Below are 24,236 nucleotides of genomic sequence, written 5' to 3' on the forward strand. Positions count from 1 at the left end.
TAAAGACTTGAAAGTGTACCTGAATGTGGTCTGGGACCCCTGTGCTGTCCATCCGACTGGCCACGTTTACTGTGTTTCCCCAGATATCATACTGCGGCTTCCTGGCGCCAATAACTCCTGCGACCACTGGCCCAATGTTCAGTCCTGCACACGGACACACATGCATATGCCAGTTTAGAAATGCACCTTTAATATTCATGTTTCAAAAAGTAAAAATAATAATAATAATAATGGTTATTTAACACCATGTGACGCCATGTAGTGTGACCAGTATATTTTAGAATTATTTATAGTATTTATTAATATTGTGGATTTGCATTTATTTTTAATTTTATTACATTTTTACTTCTATTTAGCTGTAATTTATTTAAATTTAAATTATTTTATTTCAGGTAGTTGCCAAAGCAACATTTCTAATTTCATTTTTTTTGTCTAATATAATAAATGTATTTAGTATTATTAGTATTAAATATACAATTGTACACAATAATATTTCATATAATATTAATATTATGGATGGGTACCCGCACTCGCCCATCAAGTGTTGTCCCGCGCTGCACTCTGTTGCATTGGGTCCTGCGAGAGTGCAGGTCTCTACTCGGAAGATGCCTGCTGTTATAATGTTATGATCGAGGCTCTGGACTCTGAGCATAACTTGTTTTTTGCAGTGGCAAATAGCTTTGGTTTTATATTTAATTTGATTACATTAATGTTAAAGTTGAGATTTACAAGAAATATTTTAAGTGCTACTATGTAAAGGGAATACTGCTGTTAAAAATCACCTTATTTGTTTAACACTTGTGCATCAATAAAAAAAGTTACACTTAGGTCCTTAGTGGACAAAAACGTCTATGTCAAAAAAACGGTCATAAAAATTGGAAGCTTGGGAGCACAGACTTAAGTTTGGTCTCATTTTAAAGAAGACCCATGTCAGATTATCACTGAAGTAAAAAAAATGTTTAAAAAAATTAAACCAAAAAAAAGTTATAGAAGTTTAAGTTTAAGAAAATGCTTTATGAACAATATTTTATAAAAAAAATATATATTTTATGTTACATGTTGAACTCTAACCCTGCTAGAAAATCAAAGCCATAAATCTAAACAAGTTGTGTTCCAAATTTGAGGTTGATATCTCAAAAAATGAGCTTTCAGTAATATTTTGTTTGGGCGCAGTACCAAGTTTTCCCCATTAGATGCCAGCAAAACTCTGCTGGTGCACACAGTGCTTGGATTTGTGATTTACAGTAGAGTTTTTCTTTCTCAAATATTACAAGCACACACGCTATTTTTTATGACACACCACACTCTGACATTTATACCAACACACCCACACAATTATAGCTGCATTATTTATCCAATTGGCTCTATAATATGCAGAAGCAGAAAACAGGAATGAAGTGAGTATTTGCTTTATAGACCCTTTATAGACCAAACCTGAAAAAATGGCACCATCTGGTAAAAAAATAGTAAAAAATTTAATTTTGAAACCTTGCCAACAGAATGAAAGCCTATTAACAAAAATTGCATCATTTTACAGTTAAACGGCACTGTGATTAAAAATAGCATTTTTAATGGGTTTCAATGGGGACATTTTTGTCCAAAAGGTGCTGAGTGTTTCACTTTTTTGTACCTAGTGTAAAATAGATTTATTAAAGGAAATGAGGGTACTTTTGTTCATATAGCAGTACTTTTAAAATAAAAGTGCACAATACACTACTTTTGAATTCATTATTGAATTTTGCGCATAATGCAATTAATCTCTATTAATCATGCAGAAAAAACATGCGATTAATCGCGATTAAAAATGTAACACCAATTAATATACCATTTTTTATTGTTTTAATTAACAATAACAAGTGTAATTAACAATAATTTATTAATTTATTAATATATTAATTAATTAACAAGAGTGTAGCTATCAAGTCAAGTTAAAATGCATACACATCTTAATATTTTCAGAAAGTTTTTTTTTTAATAAACTTTCGGGTAAAAAAAAAATTAAAATTATATATATATATATATATACACATACATACATTTTTTTATTTTTTTTTACAAAGATCATAATTAATTTTAAAAAATAGATTTGTGGGGAGATGTACCTGTGGCACATGACATTTTACAACTTAAACTAATCTTGCCTTGTGATAAAAACTGAGTTTTCAGGTTTATCATGGCGGGAAAAAAAAATGACCACATTTTCAATTGGTCTGTTTAAATGTGGTAATTTTCGTCAATCTGAATGAATCCAATCGGATTTTAGATTCTGAAAGTTCTGTTTATATGAATCCTGAACTACCTCGCATTGTCATAAAAGAGACTTACTGACCTTGACACACAATCATGCACCACATGAGTTTAATTTGATGGACAAACTTTTCAAACGTTGGGAAAAAAAAATCGACAAACAATGGACACCTATGTGACCCTGCAGGTTTTGAAACTCACCGATCTTCATCTGGAAGTTGTTGAAGGAATGCTCATTGATGTATTTCATCTGCTCACGGAGGTGCATGGCGTAGTCAGCCAGGGCGGTTATATGTGAGCGGCCTTCCTTGTCATAGGTGGAGTCGTTAAGGCCAGATGCAGCCATGTAGGTGCTACCAATGGTCTTTATTTTCTCCAGCTGCCTGTATTTCTCCTCACTGATGATCTGCAAGAGAGGAGAGATATAGAGGGGAGGTTTTCATAAATATGCACGACCGTTCAAAAGACGCTTTTATATTGGTCATACTGAATGGTGTAATAATTAAAGATTCCCTTATTCTTTTCAAACACAAACCTCATCAAAATCAGCGATGATTTCATTGAGGAGCCTCAGACACTCCACTCCCTCGTTGTTGGCCTCCAGCTCCACGTAGAACTCGGAAAAGTTGCTGATGGAGGCGAACATGACAGCCACACACTCACACGACTGGTAGTACAGCTCGTCATTCCTCCTCTCTCTGGCTAGAAAGTGGGCGGCCACGTCTTTGGGCAGGATGTTGTGGAGAAGCCGGCGGTTGTAGGCTTGAAGTTCCTCCATCTCCTCCTTTTCTTCTGTGGCCTGTAGAAGAACAGACAAATTACATATTTTAAATTCTGATCTAATTCTCGATGTATTTTTTAAACAAATTGTTTATTGACATATTATTCTATATCTTAGTGTACCAAGATAACAACAACTAAGATAGTAGTTCAGTAGTTAAATTTCTGGTGTCGTCCAAAATTTTGTAGGCTCAAACCCTGACCTGAAGTTTCCAAAGGAAGTCTAGACGAGCTGTTGACTCCACTTGCTGGGCATGTAGGTACAGTGCTAGCACAAAAACAGTGAGGATCACTGGGGTCATGACCTTTAGGGACACTTTAGTCACCCTGAAAGAACTGAAACAAGAGAGATCAGGTCAGCCACAGGATCAATTATTTACATCACAGCATGGATGTAACAGAATACAGCACACAGCCACTACAAAGAGTTCGTGTCTTTAAGTAAACAATAAAAATCATTCAAAAACAATGAATGCATAGGGGAAAAAATGACTGAACATACCACTGCTCAGTAGTTGTGTTGAGATTGGACCTGTGGGAAAACCAAGAACATTAAACATTTTTGCATTTATAAAAACAATAAATTAGGAATAATGGGAAGCATAAGAGACTAATTTAGGTCTCACCATTGCAGAGTTTCATTGAAAACACTAAAAACAAGAACAGCAAAAACACTTGAATATGCAGTGAAAGGTTAACATCATAAGAACTTTTAAACTAGCATTTATTTATATCACAAATAAACAAACTATATTCAAATTAGTATTCAAATCAGAGATATTTTCATATATTTTTTATTTTTATTGCATATTATTTTATATATATTATAATTAATATTGCAAACCAGTTTTAACTGAAACCTGAAACTATTAAAAATGATTAAAAATAATTATCGGTAATTAAAATCTGATAGATAGATGGTATTATGGCTGATATTATCATCTGAACATTAATCCGCTACAAAAACACTTCTCTGTGTGCTGTTTGAGCTGTACTGACGCCCTCTAGTGGCTGGCAGCGGTACTCACAGAGCATTGGCAGTAACGAAGAGGTCTGCGTTGTCAAACAGCGCCACCTCTGGCCACTCCACAAGCAGCAGGAAAGTGAGCTGGATCAGCAGCATTAAAGCCAGCTTCCCTATACTACTGATCTGCAGGAACACTGAGCAGGCCAACAGGGTCAGCAGCACACTGTAGCTGAAATACTGAAAGAGACATGAGGGATAAAACCTGAGTCCGGTTTCATTTGGAACCCTGTTTTAATCTTAGTGTGACTATACACACGTTATACCTCAGGGAAGGGACAGGAGGGAGTGTTGCTGGGACAGATATTCAGGCCGTCGGCTGCAGAACGAGACAAGTTGTGAATCACACAGGGAGTCACCATCTCAGACGAACAGTTAAACTGCTCTGCTACACAGTCCACAAGCTTCTGTGTATTACAGGAAAACTGCAAGAAACACAAAACATACACTCTCAGGCTCCAAAATACATAATCAGATTTTCTTCTACATATCAGAACAGAGTTGTAGAAATGTATCATTACATCACTTGTCCACCAGTGGATCCTCTGCAGTGAATGGGTGCCGTCAGAATGAGAGTCCAAACAGCTGATAAAAACGGAGGTCGGCTGAATAGACTAAAAAACTCTTGACTGTAAAACTCAACTGTTTAAGTGAGCCTATTTTCAAAAATAGTGCAGTGTTCCTTTAACATTATTATTGCTTTCTTCAGTGAAAAAGTAATCTCGGTTTAAACAGGAGAGAAATATGCAAATACATTGGTGGGTTTTGATGTTTCGATATTATAAAATATGGCCTTTTATTTTGCATAGAAGTGATGGTTTAAAGTCAAAACATTTTAATGCTGGATTTGTTTCTTACAAACACACAACTTTTCTCTTCACAGTGTGTTAATTGACAGACTGGAGTGGTGTGGATTACTGTGATGTTTTTATCAGCTGTTTGGACTCTCATTCTGACGGCACCCATTCACTGCAGAGGATCCATTGGTGAGCAAGTGATGTAATACTAAATTCATACGTAAGAAAGTCATACGTGTTTGGATCGACACGGGTGAGTAAATGATGGCAGAATTGGTATTTTAAGTAACATTTGTGATCATACAGTCTCTTTGGAAGAAATAAGATTGTTAGCTAAAGTGTTAGACACACTAATGTTGTGTGTGAAGTGATTTGGCAGCTCTGCATACCATATTGACAAAGGCAGAGATGAAGACGAGGATGATGGTGAAAACTCCCACCAGTGTGCTGTTGGTGCGAGACTGAACAATCTTCTTGGACACAGTCTGCATAGCAGCAGGGAAGAGCTACAAGACAGAGCGAAAGAAAGGCCAGTTGTGCACGTTTGTACAAGAGAAAATGCAAAAGAATGAAAAACAGAATAATTAGACGTAGCTTACCTTCACACAGGAGTAAATGGCACAGATGAAGAGGATGTTGGCAAGAATGATGAAGATACTGATGTATATTCCCAGCATGACCAGAGTACTGCAAAACACACAGGAGGTTTCAGATTCAGGTTAAGTGTGTGGGTGTGTGTGTCTGTGTACGTACTTAGCCATATCTTAGGGACAAATTTGTACAGAAGTGAGCTAAACCTGACAAAACCTTCTTTTGTGGATGCCCTCATTTAAAAAAAAAAAAGCAATATAAAAAATAAAGTTTTTTTTTTTTTTTCAATTGTAATAATGCAGAAAGTTTTCTGTCAGGATTAAGGTGCAGTCGCATTAGCAATTAGCATTAGCATGGTACAAACAGGTCTAGTGTCCGTTGTCAATAGCATATGCATGAAGCGATGCTCACAGTAAAGTTACTTCATAACCAAGCAGCTTTCTGTTGGTCAGCAAGGCAAATATGTGAATTTAAACCATAAACGAAATCAGCGAACGATTTCTATTGGAATGACTGGATTTCGCTCGCAAAATTTTGCAGAGCAACAGTAAACATGACTGCCATCTTTAGAGTGTGGGTTAGGGTTAGGTTATAGTTTTTTAACTAGCTGTAAACAAAAACAAAACAAGGCTAAGGAATGTCCCCATTTAAAGGGAAAGTTCACCCAAAAATGGAAATTCTGTCACCATTTACCATTTTCACATGTTTCACAGTTTCTTTCTTCTGTTGAACACAAAAGACAAAATTTTGAAGAATTTTGGTGACCAAACAGTTGATAGCCATTGACTTCAATAGTATGGAAAAATGTACACAATGGAAATCAATGGCTACTGTCAACTCATACAGATTTGGCACAACATGAGGGTGAGTAAATGATGACAGAGAATGAACTATCCCTTTAAGTACGAGTGTGTGTGTGTGTGTGTGTGTCTATGTGTATATGTGTGTATATGTGTGTGAGTTTATCACTCACTGAGGGAATACGACGATCTGGATAAAAGAGATGAAACAGAAGACCAGCAGCGTACAGGCCACATAACCGCCGAAACGATCATCTACTTTCTTAGCGTACTAGAAACAAGACCAAAATATAAAATATAATTAAAATATGTTGATTTACCAATCTGTGCCAAATATAAATGCTGCATGAGTTATTGTTGATTGCTAACGACCAACAGCCACCCAGAAGATCCTGTTAACCTAATGACATGTTAAAAATTGCTGTGAACAACTCAGAAGAATTCAATCTACTTCTCTTCTTCTTAAATACCAAACAGGAAATTGAGGTCATTTGATCTCTCATGATCTCATCCATCCTGTTAGTCTGCTAGACGATCGGCTAAACTACTAAATTAAACTGGAGAGGGTGGGGAGATCTGGACGGGAAGCTGGAACTCAGCCAGTGTCTTCGAGTCTGACCTTCTTCTCCAGGCTGGAGGTTTGGAAGGTGAGGAGGAACTTCTTCACGTGGTCTTTGCGGAGCTGGTCGATACTGCGAGCGTCAATGGCACGGCCCAAAAACTCGTCCACCTCGTCCTCGGGGTTCAGCGCCTCCTGAGCACCACGGCTGCGTTTGTGAGAAGAACAGTTAGAATAGCACATTTTTATTTGTACCTTATGCATTCCTTTTTCACCACTGCATTTATTCTCTAAAAGCTACGAAAAAACACTCACTTGTCTTTGCTGGATGTTTCATCAATGCCCTGAGTGAAGAGAAGAAACAAATGTGAGCCAAAGAAGATTAGAAAGATCTGAGAGTAACGTAGGAGGGCTGAAAGAACAAGGTAAAGGCAGAAATCGGCTGAAGGAACAGGAGAGAGAGGTCAGGTGAGTGTCATAGGGAGTGGGTGACAGATTCAGGGGCCGACAGGTCATGTGGGGTCTCACCATCTGTCTGAAGACTTTGGAGTCTTTAGTCCTGGAGAAGGATCTGTCAGGCACCCATCGCGGTACCAGACCCTCGTTAGAGTTCGTCCGCGTGCGCTGCATCTTAGCCATCATGGCCTTCTCCTCTTTCTGAAACAGTCAAGTGCAAAGGAAAAGTTTTGTGCTCAAGGATCTTGAATAAAAGAGAAGCATTAATATTAGGGATGCATTGATATGATTTTCATGTTATGTTATGCCATACAACTGATGTATGGCAGATAACCAATAAACAGCCAATATTAAAATTCTATTTTCAGTCTAAAAACATAAGAAAAAAATTAAAGAATAACGGCTAAAGAGTAAATAAAAACAGTAAAATGATTTTCATATTATGCTAGAATAGATAACCGATAAATAACATCTAACAAATAACAGCCAATATTAAAATTAGATTTTTAGTCTAAATAGATTTTAAAAAGACTAAATAAGGCTAAATATTAGATAAAAACATTTTAAATGGTTTTCCAGATAATTATTAAATGTCTAAATTGATTAAAAAAAAAGTTATTTAAAAAAACAATAAAGTCTAAAATCCATTGTTTTAAATGTTACAAATGAATTTATGCATCACAAATCATTATAATGTACATTATAAAAATATATAAATTTAATGTAAATGAGATTTTGTGATAAATAACATTTAATATTTGTTTTAGAGCAGCACATTCATTTTGACTTGGCATAATCTCATTATATTTAATGCAATTTTCTACACAGTCTTGTTTTCTTGACCAGTCTTGTTTTAAATATGACACATAAAAAAATAATAATATTAATCTATATATATATATATATATATATATATAGAGAGAGAGAGAGAGAGAGAGAGAGAGAGAAAGAGAGCACAGTTATAGTTAATGTTAATTAACTACAACATTAATGTTAATGTAAATGTTGTAGCATGAACTCAGCACAAAATGACATGTCTAACCCGCTTTTGACTGCAGCCCAAGACCAGGAAGGTCTCAATGCTGTTCTCTTTCAGGTAGGCGTTTCTCTCCCCTCCAAAACCTGGTTCCACCTCATAGTCTCCATTCAGGTACTGCAGAGTAGCTTTAGTGATATGGATCCTCCTGAAGAAAAAAATGAGTTTCAGTAATGATGTTACATGAATTTTATGGTTACTAAGCAGTCTCTCCAGTGTTATGTATAGCTATGTGTACATGTCTGACTCTCACCCGGCTTTGCCTCCAGCCTCCATGTGGTTGGCCAGCGTGACGTCGTTGGACCACACGTCGAATTGCCACTTTCTCAATCCAAGAACTCCACAGTGCACACGGCCACTGTGGATCCCGACCCGCATGTTTACATTGACCCCTGTGACCTCTCGCACCAATCTGCGACACAAACACAAACATGTTATTAATAAATCACATGCTGCAGTCAAAATTATTTTTAGTTTTTTTTTAACATATTTTTACATATTAATAATCTGTATTAGCTTTTATTAGCAGATTTATTTTATTTTACGTTTGGTTTGTTTTAGCAATTGTTTTATTTTATATTACATTTTATTTTATTTCAGTTTTAGAAACTTATTTCTGATTTTTAGTTATTTTAGTTTTTACATTATTCCAATTAGTTGCTAAAGCAAAATTTCCCATTTTTTTATTGAAGTTTTTCTTTTAATATTAATATTTTATTTTTGCTTTATTTCAATTAGCAAAAACTGAAAAAAATAACAATAACAACACTGGCTGCAATATATATGTCTATGAATTTACATCTAATTCATGGAATTATTAAATAATTATAAATAGTTATTATTAAACAATAACTGAAATACAATAATATGAATAATTACATTAAATAATAAAAAAAAAATTGCCCCAACTGTCAGGGTCTCACTTTAACTTTAAACTTTAATGTAAAAATAATATTTGTTACCATACAAATCTATACGTTTACTTCACAAATCCCTCATAAACAAATAGACATAAAACATTTAATATCCAATATTAAATTCACAAATAACTATGAAAAATAAGATGATTTAACCTCACAACTGTTCATATGAAATAAATCTCACAAAGGTTGATGTTCAGATGAACTGACGTCTAAGTGAGACTTACGAAATGGCCTCAATCATATCCACCCCCATCTCCACGCAGCAGTGAGCGTGGTCCGCTCTGGGCTCAGGTAACCCTGACACGCAGTAGTAACAATCCCCCAAGATCTTAATCCGTAAGCAGTGGTTCTCCTGCACACACACACACACACACACACACACACACACACAAAGGAACAGAAGTTAATTAGAAAGTTCAAGCTGAGGAGATGGCAGCTTCACGCTGAGGTGTAAAAAGAGGGTAGTCATTCTGCTTAGAGTGTGATACAGACAGAGTGTGTGATTCTTGTGTGTGCATCTGACACCATGTGTAAATACTGTGTCAATACTGATAAAAATTCATCAGACTGAAATATGTGACAATGGATCTGACAAAGGACGTACATTATAGTGAGTAACAGGTCTTAAAATAAGTCAAAGCAAAGCAATATTAAGTAATGGCGTTTCGTTCCTGAATGAACAAGTGTTTTTAAACTAATCACCAGCGAATCATAAAATGGTTAGAGGAATGCTACACTAGAAATGCTGCTGTCATTCAACATTTCAACCAGAACCCTCCCATCAGATCTTCTAGAGGACACAGGACCATTTTTATCCTCGGCTGCACCACGGTGGGCTATCAAAAAGCAGCTTCTGCGCTGTGAAGCTCTTGCTGAGGATGCCCTCTGGGAAGCCTCATTCCCACAGCCTGGAGCTGAGACTCCCAACCCTCAGGGATTATGAGAACCTCACTAGTGAACCCCAAACAAAAAGCCCACCACTGACTGCAACAGCACCATGTATATAATGCATTGTTATTTTAATAAATGTTGATAGTTTGCAATGTATTTCCATGGATTTGCTAGCTTTTAAATGAAACTTTACATTTGTACTAATAATGCTTGAAGGGGTCATATCCAGGGGTGCACATAGGTGGTGCACAGGGGAATATGCGCAGCCAAAATAAAAAATGCGCTGTGTGAAGAAGTTCAGACCACTCATTTGCATACTGACATGGCTGACAACTGTTAATGCACAATCACCATTTTAGATTCACTAACTGTTCTTGGTGCTAGCATTCATAACTGTATTTTGTGTTTGACTCAGAGAGTAAGGACGTTTTTGACTAATTTATTTTCAGTCTGAATGCTTACAATTAACTCCTTAGCAGAGAGGTTTGGGATCATTTGTTTGTACAATGGATGACATCAGTCTTATGTTAAACTGAAGCAAGACAAACAGTGTTACTTACGATCTTATCATGGTTTGTGCTAAGATGTCCGGGGAGGTTTTTGGTGGACATTTCACTTGCATTGCTGGGTCAGTCTGTATGTCTACGCATTAATTTTTATTTGTACAGCGCTTTTCACAATACATATCGTTTCACAGCAGCTTTACAGAACATGCATGTTTATTATAACGCTAAATGAATGCTAGTAAGCTAATCACTTCATGCCCTTATTGCTGATTTCATTCGTTTTAAAATGTGTACGTAGTTTGGTCAAGTTTGTTGCTGTGGAGCAGTGCGAGAAAGCATTTGAATGCTCTATCTGAGCCATCATGTGGTCACAAATAAACAAGATGAATGCAATTCAATGCTGGCTACCGTGTTTTGCATAAACCTTTATTAGTTTTTTTTTTAAAGATAAAATTATAGCCAACATGCCGATTAATAAATGCACACACACTACATACAGTATATATGTGGGTATGTATGTTTTTATGCACATTTACTCTAAACGCACATACAGGTAAAAAGTGTTCTTTGAAAAAAAGAACAGCATTTATTTATAATAGAAATGCTTTGTAACTGTATTTGTAACGTTGAACTGATATCTTGCAATCTCAACAGAGACTTCATGTTGTCACCATAGTAAACAGACAACGCTGCAACAATAATCCAGTGTTAATAGATGTGCTCACCGAAGCCAACTTGTCAAAGCGGGCAAACAGCTCGTTTAGAGTCATGACCAGCTCCTGAGCAGTGCACTGCGACGCCAGACTAGTGAAACCCTCGATGTCTGCAAACAAAATACTGACAAAGATGCACAGAGAGAGAAAGAGATTTAAACTGTATGAATTGTTGCTTTGTCTTTTACAATATTCTATCAGTCTGTTAACTAAAATGTCATGCCAATAAAACACAATGGGTCAATACCATGACTAGGTATACAGTATGAATGTGTGAATCCCTTGAGCTGAGGGGAAATTCACTCTGATGCTGTGTCAGGGCAGGCGCTGTGGAGCGCTTTAATTGAATCGTGGCTTCATTTCAGTATCTTCTGGGGTTAGCGCTAGTCTAGCAACTGATAATTAACTATTCCCTCTCTCGCCATAATTAGCTGACCACATTTCAAAAGAAAAGCCCCACTCCTCCTATTACGAGCTCCCAGAGCTAAAGCAAAGAAGAAAAGAGTGAAAGAGGCAGGAGAGATCAAAAATAAACAAAGAAAGGGCTACGTGGGCACAGGAGATGATAAAAAGCAGGTGAACAACTTTAGCTAAAGGCTAACGTGGCTAAAGGCTAATGTGTATCGGTAACTGTATGTCTGTCTAATAGTACACTATGTGTACTGAGTATATGTATGTGTATATTACACATTGTCATCTGTATAAGTCTGTACGTATGTATGGTAATGTCTATATGTAAATTGTTTATATGTAAATTGTCTATATGTAAATTGTTTCTGCAGTGTCTGGAGCACGCTCTCAAGAATTTCACTCACGAAGGCACACGTGCTGTGGTGATGTGACAATAAAAGTGATTTGATTTGATTTGATTTGATTAACGCTAATAGTCAAAGGGTCGGCAGGTTGTAAATGTGCTTCAAAAAAAAAGAGAAAAATTGAGACAAATTATGAAGTTTACAGATCTCAAAACTGACTATTTTCTTTCTAAATAAAATAATGGTCAGTCAATTAAGAATAATTCATAATCTCACATGGAAATATACTGAAACTTGTCTTTTGTGCTTATGTAATTAAGGCCATGATTGTGGGAAAAGTACTATAAAACCAATAATATCCCAAATATTCTTAGATCACTTGATTAGATTGCTTTTCATGATCTAATCCAGTCATAGTTAATGTGGCAGAGTTTGACGCATTACAGCAATGCTTACCTGACATTGTCGTGCTTCTGGATGTAGATCTTGTGAAACATCATGTCTTCTTTTTTAGCGTTGATGTCAGCCTTCATTTCCATGGCGACATGTCTTGGCAAAACAGACAGCAACAGGCGTTCCTGAAAGTTGTAGAGAGGAGAGAAGAGAGGGAATGTGTGTGAGAGAGAAAGAAAGAAAGATTACCATGCAATTCTTCTCAATGAAGACCAAACATCCTATCTTTATGTAGTTGTTCTTTGTTAAACATCAGCATCCCAGTGCATATATTTTGTTGGCTTGTCCACTGACAACAGTGTTTATTTTATTACATGAACCTTCAATAGATTCAGAGCAGATGCCATATTTGGTGAAATCTGTTTGGTGTACACTTGTATTCAGCTGACAAAGTGTTGAAAATATGTACAGTAGCCATTTCATTTTTATAGAATAGGATGAGATTTTTGAGTGTCAAAGGTGGAATTTTATTGATTGGAATCACAAAGTTTTCATGATATTTAATTTAGTTATGACTGTCACAATATCATATGTTAACTACATGTTTATCATGGCCAAAAGAATTGTATTAATAACTGATAAAAGTAACATTAACAAAGATTAATAAATCCTTTAGATGTATTTCTCATTGTTAGTTTGTTAACTGATGTTAATAAATAGCACCTTATTGTAAAGTGTTACCAATTCATCTTTAACATCTTTTTTTGGCCAAGGAGAGTTTATAAGTGTAACGCTGAGCCCACTGAAGGAGAGTAGAGTTGAACCCAAGGGCAGTTTATTTCAAAAAGCGTCGAACAAACAGAAAATAAACAGAACCAAACGATGACTTGAACTTCACTTCAATAAACTTGACCAGAAACCATAACAGCGCTCACAAACAGAGGGTTACACTGATCAAAGCTCAACAAGAGACAAGGGAAACATGAGGGCTATAAATACACACGGGCTAATCAGGTAACAAGGAACACCTGAAAACAATTAAGACAGGAAGCAGAAACATGAGGGACAGGAAACAGAAAGAATAGAACAATGAATAAGACAAACCTTCAAAATAAAAGACGAACTCAAAACATGAAAACAAAGTAAACAGACGTGATATACAGTATATTAGTATTTTATATATATATATTAGTGCTGTCCAGTTTAATGACGTTAAAATTATTTAATGCCGTTAACGCAGGGGCGGAGCTAGGATTACACTGTGCTCGTCAACTGCATGCACAAATACAGCAGCGCGCGCTGTAGCCTGTATCATTTCATATTAAAACTCAAATGAAACTACAAGCATGCGTGTCAGATCCGTGGCACGTTCAGCAGTGGCAGCTCTTAAAGTAATAACAGCCAAATAACCTATAACCCAGCTGCTGTGATGTCTGTAAATCAAAGAACAAAGGAGAGGAAATCAATACATTTCGTAGCTTTAAAGATTAATCTATACTTCATTTAGAATTTAGTGTAACTTTATTCAATTTCTGCATAGTTCCTTGTTGCTGAAGGGCACAGGTAAATGACATTTATTATGATGGGTTTATGTGAAGATTGTTATAAGCGATTTTTCTTAAGTCTAATAAATGTTAAACTTGATAGCTCTCAATTATACTGTACTGTTGAATGGCTATAGTTAAATATTAGGAAAAAATTAATTTCCTAGAGACATCAGTTATATTGGTATCAGTCATAAACAATATGCCATTAAACAAATATTAAAAATATACTGTCTTTATGTTGTTTCTACATCAATCTGATGATTGAATGTGAAATTATTGCAATATAAAAGTATATTTAAAAACTTTAATGTTAGGTGGTTAATGTGCGATTAATTTTTTTAATCGATTGACAGCACTAATATATATATATATATATATATATATATATATATATATATATATATATATATATACATACTTTTTTCATATTTAAAAAGTACAAAAAAATATATATATATAGTAGTACTGTCAAACGATTAATCGCGATTAATCGCATTCAAAATAAAAAAAAATAGTTTACATATTATATGTGTGTACTATGTATATTAATTTTGTATATATAAATACAAACATATTCATATATATTAAAGAAAAATATGTTACATTTATATTAAATATACTTATATATAAGATAAAAAACAAGAATATAAATATCTAAATGTATATAATGTAAATATTTTCAAAATACATATATGCATGCGTTTTCATTCATATATACATAATAAATATACACAGTACACACACACATATATTATGTAAACAAAAACTTTTATTATATTTTATTATATTACTAATATATATATATATATATATATTTTTTTTTTTTATTCTTGGGTACTTTTTACATCTGTGCAGCATTAGTAGCTACATACTGCATTGTTTTTTCTGTTCTGTTATTTTCAGCAATACTGTCACCTACTTTGGATTATTTACAGTACTATCCTGATATGTGCAGTATTAACATGATTTCCATATAAAAAAATTCACAATGATCATCAATACGGTATATTGTGAGACCCCTACAATGAATCATTCAGAATTTGTTGGAATTTTTTGAAAACTATTTTTTTTTTAAATCAAAACATAGAAATCTTTTGTAATATTATAAATGTCTCTACTGTCACTTTTGATCAATCGAATGCACCTTTGCTGAATAAAAATACTAATTTCTAAAAAACAAACAAACAAAAAAAATTTGAACAGTAGTGTAGCTAGTAAACTGTGCCAGTGAAGGTCACGGCCTCAACACTGAACTGACCTGCTGCTGGTTTTCTCTTTGCAGGTGCAGTCGGGCCTGGATGTAGCCTCGCGTCTCCTGAAAGGCTTGTCTCTGAGAGACCTCTGCTGGGTAGTGGGTGCAGATCCCAATGATGTTGGTGCACAGGAATATCAGCACGTTTGCACTCAGCTGAGAGGAACAGAAAAAAGAAAAGCAGACTCATTCAATGTCTCTCTAGTGATCAGTTGAACCTTTCAACAAAAACGGCTTTAGCTCAGCGCTCTGGAATCCTGGGACATCTGTCGTACTCTAGGGCTTTACTCGACTGCAGTGTGGGAAAAAAAGCCAACCTCTGACCCAGAGAGGCTAGTTCCTGCAGAGAAGTTTACAATAGGGGAGCCAGAACGGAGCTAAAAATGGAGCTTGAAGCAGAGCCAACACTGTAACTTCCTTTGGGTGAATGAGACGAGAGGAAGGAGTAAAGGGAGAGTGATGGGGGTTACTTCAGGTCACATGGTTCACACCATTACACTCGGCTGAAACACTGCACAATCACTATGAAACACTTGTTGGCCTATTTCCTAAAAAGCCTATCTTAAAATATATGCTAAATAATTACCAGAGTAGACATTATGTGGCTGTTGAGAAGCCATTTGTGGTCATGAGAAGCTCATTACAATATTTGATCGAGAAAATATAACCAGAATTGCTAAAGCAGATTCCATACAGTTCAGATATTTTATTGCATGAAGGGCTGGGCAATATGTTAAAAAAATTATATCTTGTTACTTTTTCAGCCATGTAACAATATTTTATTTGAAAAATGTCTTAATGTATACTGAAATGGCTTCAAAAATGATGTATTTTTGACTTCACCGCCAAAATCATCTATAAATAGAGTAAAATATAAAATGTATGTATAATGCAGCAAAATCTACTTAAGATAAGATCTACTTTAGATTAAGATAATAATCAAGGCTAAAAATTAAGGCATGTTCAGAAATATTCAGATGCGATGTAACATAACTACAGAGGGACTCAGTTTGGAGTTGTTCAGTCCATAACTCTGTATTTTAGGAGTCTGAGGTCAATCGCCACTAAATTAAGAGCTAATAACGGTGGAAACGTAATCAGTCAATAAGCCTTCTTCCACTCTCATCGACCAATCAATGCCCAGATCATGACCATTTTATATTAAGAGTAAGCAATGAATTATAAAATAATTTCTCTCTGCCACTTTACAAACTGGCAGGTTTATTAGCAGCCATATTAATCTAATAGCCTCTCATAGCTGACTGGATAGTTTATGTCTGTGCTGTTCTGAAAACTACAGAGGATTTATCTGAAGCAGAGACAATGTTGTACTATGTGCTCCTCTACATGACATAAAACATTAGACAAACAATGGTTTTGCTCCTGCACACAGAATACGAAATGAGAAAGCAAAGGGACAGGCGAGAGGCAATGCTGTAGAGTAGTGTGTGTGTGTGTGTGCGAGTGTGTGTGTGAGTGAGGCCAAGCCTGCTGGCCACACTGACATTAGGCAGATGGCTGTGAGCTCTGTTTACATTAGAGTTTCTGTTCAAGCAATACCAGGCCTGGTTTGTGTGTGTGTGTGTGTGTGTGTGTGTATGTGCATGTGTGAGTCAGTGTGCACATGCAAATGGATGCTCTTAGTGACTGTTGACATCAACAATAGTGTTACAGCTATAGAGCAATCAGTTTAACATGTTTAAACAAATAACACCTAAATGTAAAACAGGGTAAAACAGAGTAAATCAAAAGATAAAACGGGATTGAGAAACATTTTTAAGTTTTTAATAAATATTTTTAATTGTAGATTATAATGCTGTTATACTTAAATTCCCTTGTAGCATTTAAAACGATTGCGTTTTTAGTGTTTTATTTTGATTTATTTAGACATTAGAACAGAAGGTTTATTTATTCTGTACAATAGTACAGAATTTTAACATTGGCTATTTATGTATTTATCAGCCATAACATGTAAATAATCTGTTTAATAAATTATTATTAAAGAATTCATCCCTAATATAAAGCCACTGTAATAAAAATGCATTACCTATCTTAGACAATAATTATTATCTGAATAATAATAAAAATATCTTCACAATCAGCAAGCCATAATAGATTCAAGAACATTTTAAAATCAAACAAAATATATTTGTTTGACATAAAAAATATGCTGATTCTTTTGACTGAATATTGGTTATGATCGGTGTGTGTTATCAGCTGTGTGTTCATATCACAGGCAGGTCCTAATTGCTCACTCTTCACCAGAGGGCGAGGTCAGTGGGTTTACACACACACACACACACACACACACACACTTGGCCGTTCTGTTTGCGCAACTTGACACCTCTTTCCTTCACGCTCAAGATTTATTAGCAATAACCATCACAAGTGCTGGGACACAGAGAGAGAGAGACACCGTTCACTCCTTTACTCCCTTTCAATCTTCTCCTCTGTCTCTTTTTCTTTGTCTTTCACTCACAAATCATCAAATAACTATATTTTCCTGACTCCCTCGCAGCGCGTTCTCACACACTGGCTTCAAAAGTGACACTGAGAACATCTCTTCCCTTAAAAGTCATTGTTTAGAGATCCTTTTTGTGTCTGCCATTTTTTTTCCAGTAAAAGTCAACAAGCGACGTGTCGAAACTGTCATAAAAATTATATTATGATTACAGCTCACTCTGAATGTCCATGGCAGCGTTTATTGCTCAGAGTGGTGAGACAGAGAGCATCTAAGGAATGTTCCGGGTGTAAAACGACTTAAGCGCTATGAACAGCATCTGTGGCATAATGTCCATTACCAAAAAATGTAATATAAAAGCTAATAAAATCCAACAAAAAAATTATCTTCTGAAACTGGAAGTCTATGTAATTATGAAAATGTGCAGCTACTGTTGTTCAGTGCAAGGTTTGTGATTTGAGCTGTAATGTTGTCAAAATTGTCTTTTCAGATGATCTGGAATAACTTTTATAGGTGGATGAACTCATTATGTGTTACTCATTCCTGTGAGCATGCAAACCATGAGAAAACTAGGTTTAAACATTCAAGGCATGAGTCATTTGGACTACTTTTATGAAGGTGCATTTTTGGATTTTGACAGCCCCCATCCCAAATCAATTCCCAGGGCTTTTTAAAAGACCTTTTAAGACCAAGTAAAGAATATGGAAATATATGTCTTGTTTTCTAGTGCAAATGTCTAAAAATTCATCAATTAAGACATTTACTTGAGTAGCAAAATTACGTGATATTGTTTACTAAAAAAAGTGAATTTGTGATGATAACATGAACAAATACCTGCCAAATGGGTCAGTAAAATAAACTTACTTCAATGGGATATATATATATATATTGGTAGATATTTGTTTTTATTTTAAATACAAACTCATTTACTTTTGTTCAATTTCTCAGAAAACAATGTCATATCTTAATTTTGCCAATAAAGTAAATTTATCTTGATTTAAGGATGTTTATATATTTGTAATGGAAAACAAAGATAAAAATACTGCGTATAACATTCATATTTTGAAGTGCATGCAATATTATTGCCTTAACTTCATGAAGTTAAGACTTTTTACCTTTTAAGGCTGTAAATAAACTTAATTCAATGGGAAAAATGTTAATATTGGCAGATAAAAGTATCAAATAAAATAAAAGTATCTTGATTTCAGGATGTTTATATGTAAAAAAAAAAAAATACTGAGGATAGCATTTATTTTTTTGCAGTACATGCAACATTAATGCCATAACTTTATGAATTTAAGACTTTCAGCTCTGATTTAACACAGTCTAAGGCTGTAATTTGTGAAATAGTTAAGTAAGACTATTTTGAGACCTGCAGAAACCCTGATTTCAGAGACGAACAGTAGAATAATTGCTTTAAATTGTTTTATCCCAGAATGTTCTTTGTATTTTTTCAGTGTTAGACAATATGAAGACACAAACCAGGCAGATCCCAGACAAATCTGGTGTATAAAAGTATGATTTTGCTTTGTGTTTGTCTGCTTTTACTTTCACTGTTCATTCATTAATTCACCACTTCCGGGTATTTGTGTTTTTTTTTATCATTTGTGTTTGCAGACCCACTTGTCCTCTTTTCTTGGCGCTGGTCTGTGTTTATGTACCTGTGGCTGCTCCAGATATTATATAAAACAATTATGATCATTGCAGATTATGTCCAGCTTTTGCGGCCTCTGTGATGCCACTAAAGTGGGTGGGGTGGGACAATATGCCTCGCTTCGGAAATGAAACCTATGGAAACATGAAACTACTGGGCTTTGACAAAGAGTACGTTCCCACGTGCAGAAAACTGAAGCCTTGAATATCCGGATAGGACGTACAGTACGAGTATGAAGTGAGAGGGATAGAAATAGATTACGAGAGAACGCTGGGACAGTGATGGAAACATGATGACAACCTTAAAAAGACAGATGGCATCTGAAAAAGTACACACTGTACCGTTCTAAAATGATGTATGACTTAGAACAAGAGCTTAATGAGGCATTAGATCAATTTACATAGTATAAACTATCATAAAAAATTATAAACTGGTCAACATCCAGATATTATTCCTTGCTATGCACTGTAAAAAAAGCAAGTACTTACTTTCCAGTTTACAGGACATTTTCAGTCACAAATACTAAGAATTGTGAATTACTTTGATTTTAAATAAATAAATGCCCATCAACAAATTCCCTAAATGTTGTCCCAACTAGTCAAGACTATTTTTTTGTCATTATTCTTGTCTGTGTACAGGTTTTTATAACTATTTCCCAGATATCTTTGCTGTGGAGTGCTTAGCAATATGTACTTATTCACTATATACTAAGTCAAAAATCAAATAAAATTATCTACACTGTAAAAAAAAAAAAAGTTGAGCAAACTTAAAAGTTTAAGGCAACTAGCTTCAGCAGATTTTTGCGTTTTCTCAATTTATTTTTCTAGGAGTAAACTTATTTTTCTCTTTATAAACTTAAAACAAGTTGAGAAAACTCAAAAATCTGCTAAAGCTGGTTGCCTTATACGTTTAAGTTCTCTCAACTTTTGATTTTTTACAGCACTGTAAAAAAAAATAAAAGTTGAGCAAACTTAAAAAGTGTTACTACAATGAAAAAAAAATTACTTTAAAATTTACTTTCAAACATTTTTCACTCTGAAATTGCTAGTAAACTCACAAATACTTAAAAAGAATCAGCAAGTAAAATGTCACAATTAAATGTGGCATTTTAAAGAAGAAAGACTGCAATAGTATTTTCTTGTAAAACGTACTCCATAATAATTTTTTACAGTGTTATTCAAATTTGCTGAACAATAAATCTGTAGTTGTAATGAGGCATTTTACATTCAGTGACCAAACAAAAAACATTACTTAGGTGTGACTTAGGACATTTTTTAAGATAATAGTCTGAATGCAGTATCTCAGATTGAGTTGAATTTTTAAGGTTTCCTCAAGAATTGCTTTTTTACTGTGTACTGATACAAGGCGATAGACCGGTTTGGTAACTGAACTGTGATCTTCTACTCATGTGAGAGGTTAGTGGCTATGTGCTACCTCTGCAATCGAGCGGCGAGAATATTCAACACTGAGCTAATGCCTTTGAGACCTTCTGCTGCAGTAATTAATCCATCAAAGCTGGCCGAGGGTTACTGAGAAACCCAAATTTCCCAAACCCCCAAAAAAGCTAATCAAACTGCTAAACTGATCCTTAAATCAGGGGCACGATGTCAGCATGCATCTGTAATGGGGGCGCGAGGTAGGCACGCTGTCTATGCGCAATCACGACTGTGACTTTCTTTCAGCGACTCCTGCCCAAATTCCACAACGTCCTTCCAAAGACTCACATGACCTGAGAGCCCATCGTCAGGATGAATATGAACTACTCTCAGCCCACAGTCTGTTCAATGACCGCAACACTTGCCAAAATCTCAAGCTTTGATCTGATTGGCAGGTTTGTATCTGCACTTTAAAAGGGATATATTATTATTGTGGATTCATCCATTTTAGATTTAGATTTATAAAAGCAAAATGAATTGTGTTTGGTCACTTTACATGCTGGTCAGATGGTGTCTTTCTGTTTAAGTGGGTGGTTCTTGGCCAGAAAAAGCTGTAAAATGAAGCACATGTGCATTGCTGAGAATAACTTTATGAAATCAGCACTGAGCTGAAATGCAGTTTGCTAACTGGCAATATCTCACTGTTTTCATCAGAGTATCAGTGTCACAAATAACAAGATAATAAGTTCCTCTCATTCGACAAACGTGTTCAAACCAAGAGTCTTTACCAAGCAGTTACTGTGCATTGCTATTCTGTCAAGAAATGCTTTATACTGTACATTCATCTGAAATTTGATATGTTGGAGTGCACAAGGCCATTATAAGCATCACATAAGAGTTAACGACATGATGCTCAGTTTTTCTCTGGAACTATTGATTTATTCTAAAATACCTCAAAATGCAATTTGTACATTCAGGACAATGACTATATTAAGCACATTAACATTTTTTGTTTGACAACTCTAAGTCATGTCTAAGTCAAAGGAGAAAAAAAACATGAAACGGTTTTTATATTATAGATTGAACCCTTGCAGACCCCCATGACTGTGTCAAGGAGTCTAAAATTTCAGGTAATTTGACCCTTTTATGACAAGGAAAGGTTAGTTCACGTCATGACTCCCCAAAAACTTAAAAAATGCTAAAATGATATTCAGGAATGAATAATTCATGATATTGGTAACATAAAATGACCTTGAAAAATATTTTCAAGAAAGTTTGAAAAAATGATTGGGATGATTGATTTTACTTTAGAAAAACAATACTTTTATTAAGCACGGGAATCAAAAGTGACAGAAGTGAACTCTTCTACATTGAGTTCAACAAACAAACAAACCTTTAAATGATTGTGTATATATATAACATTCTCAAAGAAAATTTGATTGTACCATTAAAAAGAAGAAAAAAAATATCAAAGATGGGAAAGTTGCAAGTAAATGTGTAAATCATTTCCTCTCAGGGCAATGACTGATAGGACACTGTTTCTGAAACAGGTCTGAGCTGCTTCCTGTTTCGGGCGATGACTGTGTAGGAGCATCTGGAGGCTTAATGTCTGAATTCACGCATGTTTATTGAAAATACTCATACTCGCCCCTTCATGCACTGGGATGAGCAAGACATCTCCCTATGTTTCTTCTTTTTTTTCAGTTTATCTTATCTCTGTGTCAAACAGAACTAAGTGATGAGACTCCACCACAACTAGTCTCTTATCATCTAAATGTTCAGCAAGATTACGGAAATAACAGACACTCACATCTAAGTCAAGCCTTCATGGGATCAAACACAGACACCCAGCACTCACGCAGACATGTGCTACACTAAAACAGACTGTATGATAGCCTGTAGCTAACCAACTTAACTAGCCTAACAGGCCTTTCTGGTTCTAACTTAAATACACTGACTATATGAGGTGAACAGGATTAAATATTTACTTTACTGAAATATTGACTTTAATAATATTCATAATTTGGATATTTTAACTGTTCCAGTGCATGTTGTGACCAGGCACAATAGTGTAATGAGGCAAGAAACATTTGAGAAATAGTTTTTAAAGTATTATTCACCATCTAATGCAAGTGGTTCAACATAGACCATTTTGACAGTCCAAAAAGCATATTTAGGCAGCTTCAAAGCAATCTACACGGGTCTTCTTTAGTGAAAGAATCAGTCATTTTTTTAGACAAAAATAAATAAAACAATATACTTTTTAATTACAAATGCTCACATTGTATGGAAAAACGCAGCATGAACATTCTGCTAAACATCTCTTTTAGTGTTTTACATAAAAAAAGGTTGCATGCAGGTTTGATTGAACTGAGAGTCAGTAAATCATTCATTTTTGGGTGAACTATCCCTTTAAGTCATTTTGAACATACAGTGGATCAACAAACGAACAGCAACGCTGCAGGAAAAAGAGCTTATTCCTGAAGTAATTAAATCTCAATTACCAATGCAGCTGCAAAGGTGAGTCACATTAGCTTGATTAATGCTGACAGCTATAAAAGAGGTCTGACAATTAACATTTTCTTTCCAAAACAACTACCAACGGTTTGAAAGGGACCAAATAGTTGATGCCCACATTGCAGAAGGATCACTCACAGAAAATGCTAAATTATTTATGGGGAACAAACACGTGCAAAACATGGCTTAACGTGGACACCGACAAACTGGCAACCAGCAACAGGGATTGACAAACTTTCAATAAGATGATTGCTGAATGCCCAGCCTCACAAATCAGCAGAGAATTGAATCAGCACCTCTGTGACCCAGCATGCATGTCAAAGCTGGAATTTATGACAGGACTGCTATTCAGAAACAATGCGTATCCAACGACAACGCATAGAGATGCATAACCCAGTACAAGGGCTGCAAAACCTTGACACTTGAGCATTGGAAAAGAGTAATATGGGCTGATGAGTCATCTTTTCCCTTTTGCTAAATTTAGGATTTCAGATACAATTAGAAAAAGACAAAGGATTCATTTCATCCGCAATGCCTGTTACATATCTGGCAAATATGGTGGTGAGCTTCATTATGCATAATGGTACACTGAAAAACATTTAGTATAATGGCAATTTTCTGTCAGAATCTACAAGTAAATTTCACAATTAATAACTAAGAAATGGCAAGTAACAATAATCTTACATAGTGAATGTGTACTGTTGATGTAAAACAGTCATTAAGCACTCCACAAGAAGTACTATATAATATAAAACTAGGCCTATAATAACTTATAATGCAAACACTATACGCTTCATATTCCCACATTTCAGCATGAAGTCAAATGTCTTCCAGACCTCAACAATCAAACACGAAAACAGACCTCAACATCTACAAAAACAATCAATTGCTGAATATATTTGAGAAGTCCTGGAGAGCATAAAGATGAAGATGTAGATCTAGTTCCTCCAGGTTTTCC

The 24,236-nt window shown here is 35.2% G+C and overlaps 1 protein-coding gene across 1 annotated transcript in view; it reads right to left on the reverse strand.

The window, feature by feature from the left end:
* LOC306859453 (adenylate cyclase type 6-like) overlaps positions 1–24,236 on the reverse strand; it is a 51,090-nt gene that overhangs the window by 2,805 nt on the left and 24,049 nt on the right. The window contains exons 3-22 of the mRNA XM_079400476.1: positions 15,277–15,426; positions 12,535–12,656; positions 11,336–11,447; positions 9,438–9,565; positions 8,544–8,702; positions 8,297–8,438; positions 7,327–7,455; positions 7,114–7,142; positions 6,859–7,006; positions 6,413–6,510; positions 5,448–5,535; positions 5,238–5,354; positions 4,318–4,476; positions 4,056–4,231; positions 3,654–3,677; positions 3,530–3,559; positions 3,231–3,363; positions 2,783–3,046; positions 2,449–2,653; positions 20–144 (exon numbers count right to left, since the gene is read on the reverse strand). Of these exons, the coding sequence (XP_079256602.1) occupies positions 20–144; positions 2,449–2,653; positions 2,783–3,046; positions 3,231–3,363; positions 3,530–3,559; positions 3,654–3,677; positions 4,056–4,231; positions 4,318–4,476; positions 5,238–5,354; positions 5,448–5,535; positions 6,413–6,510; positions 6,859–7,006; positions 7,114–7,142; positions 7,327–7,455; positions 8,297–8,438; positions 8,544–8,702; positions 9,438–9,565; positions 11,336–11,447; positions 12,535–12,656; positions 15,277–15,426 (2,538 nt within the window). The remainder of the gene's footprint in view (positions 1–19; positions 145–2,448; positions 2,654–2,782; positions 3,047–3,230; positions 3,364–3,529; positions 3,560–3,653; positions 3,678–4,055; positions 4,232–4,317; positions 4,477–5,237; positions 5,355–5,447; positions 5,536–6,412; positions 6,511–6,858; positions 7,007–7,113; positions 7,143–7,326; positions 7,456–8,296; positions 8,439–8,543; positions 8,703–9,437; positions 9,566–11,335; positions 11,448–12,534; positions 12,657–15,276; positions 15,427–24,236) is intronic.

Source organism: Barbus barbus, assembly GCF_936440315.1.
Source record: "Barbus barbus genome assembly, chromosome: 40".
Lineage (NCBI taxonomy): Eukaryota > Metazoa > Chordata > Actinopteri > Cypriniformes > Cyprinidae > Barbus > Barbus barbus.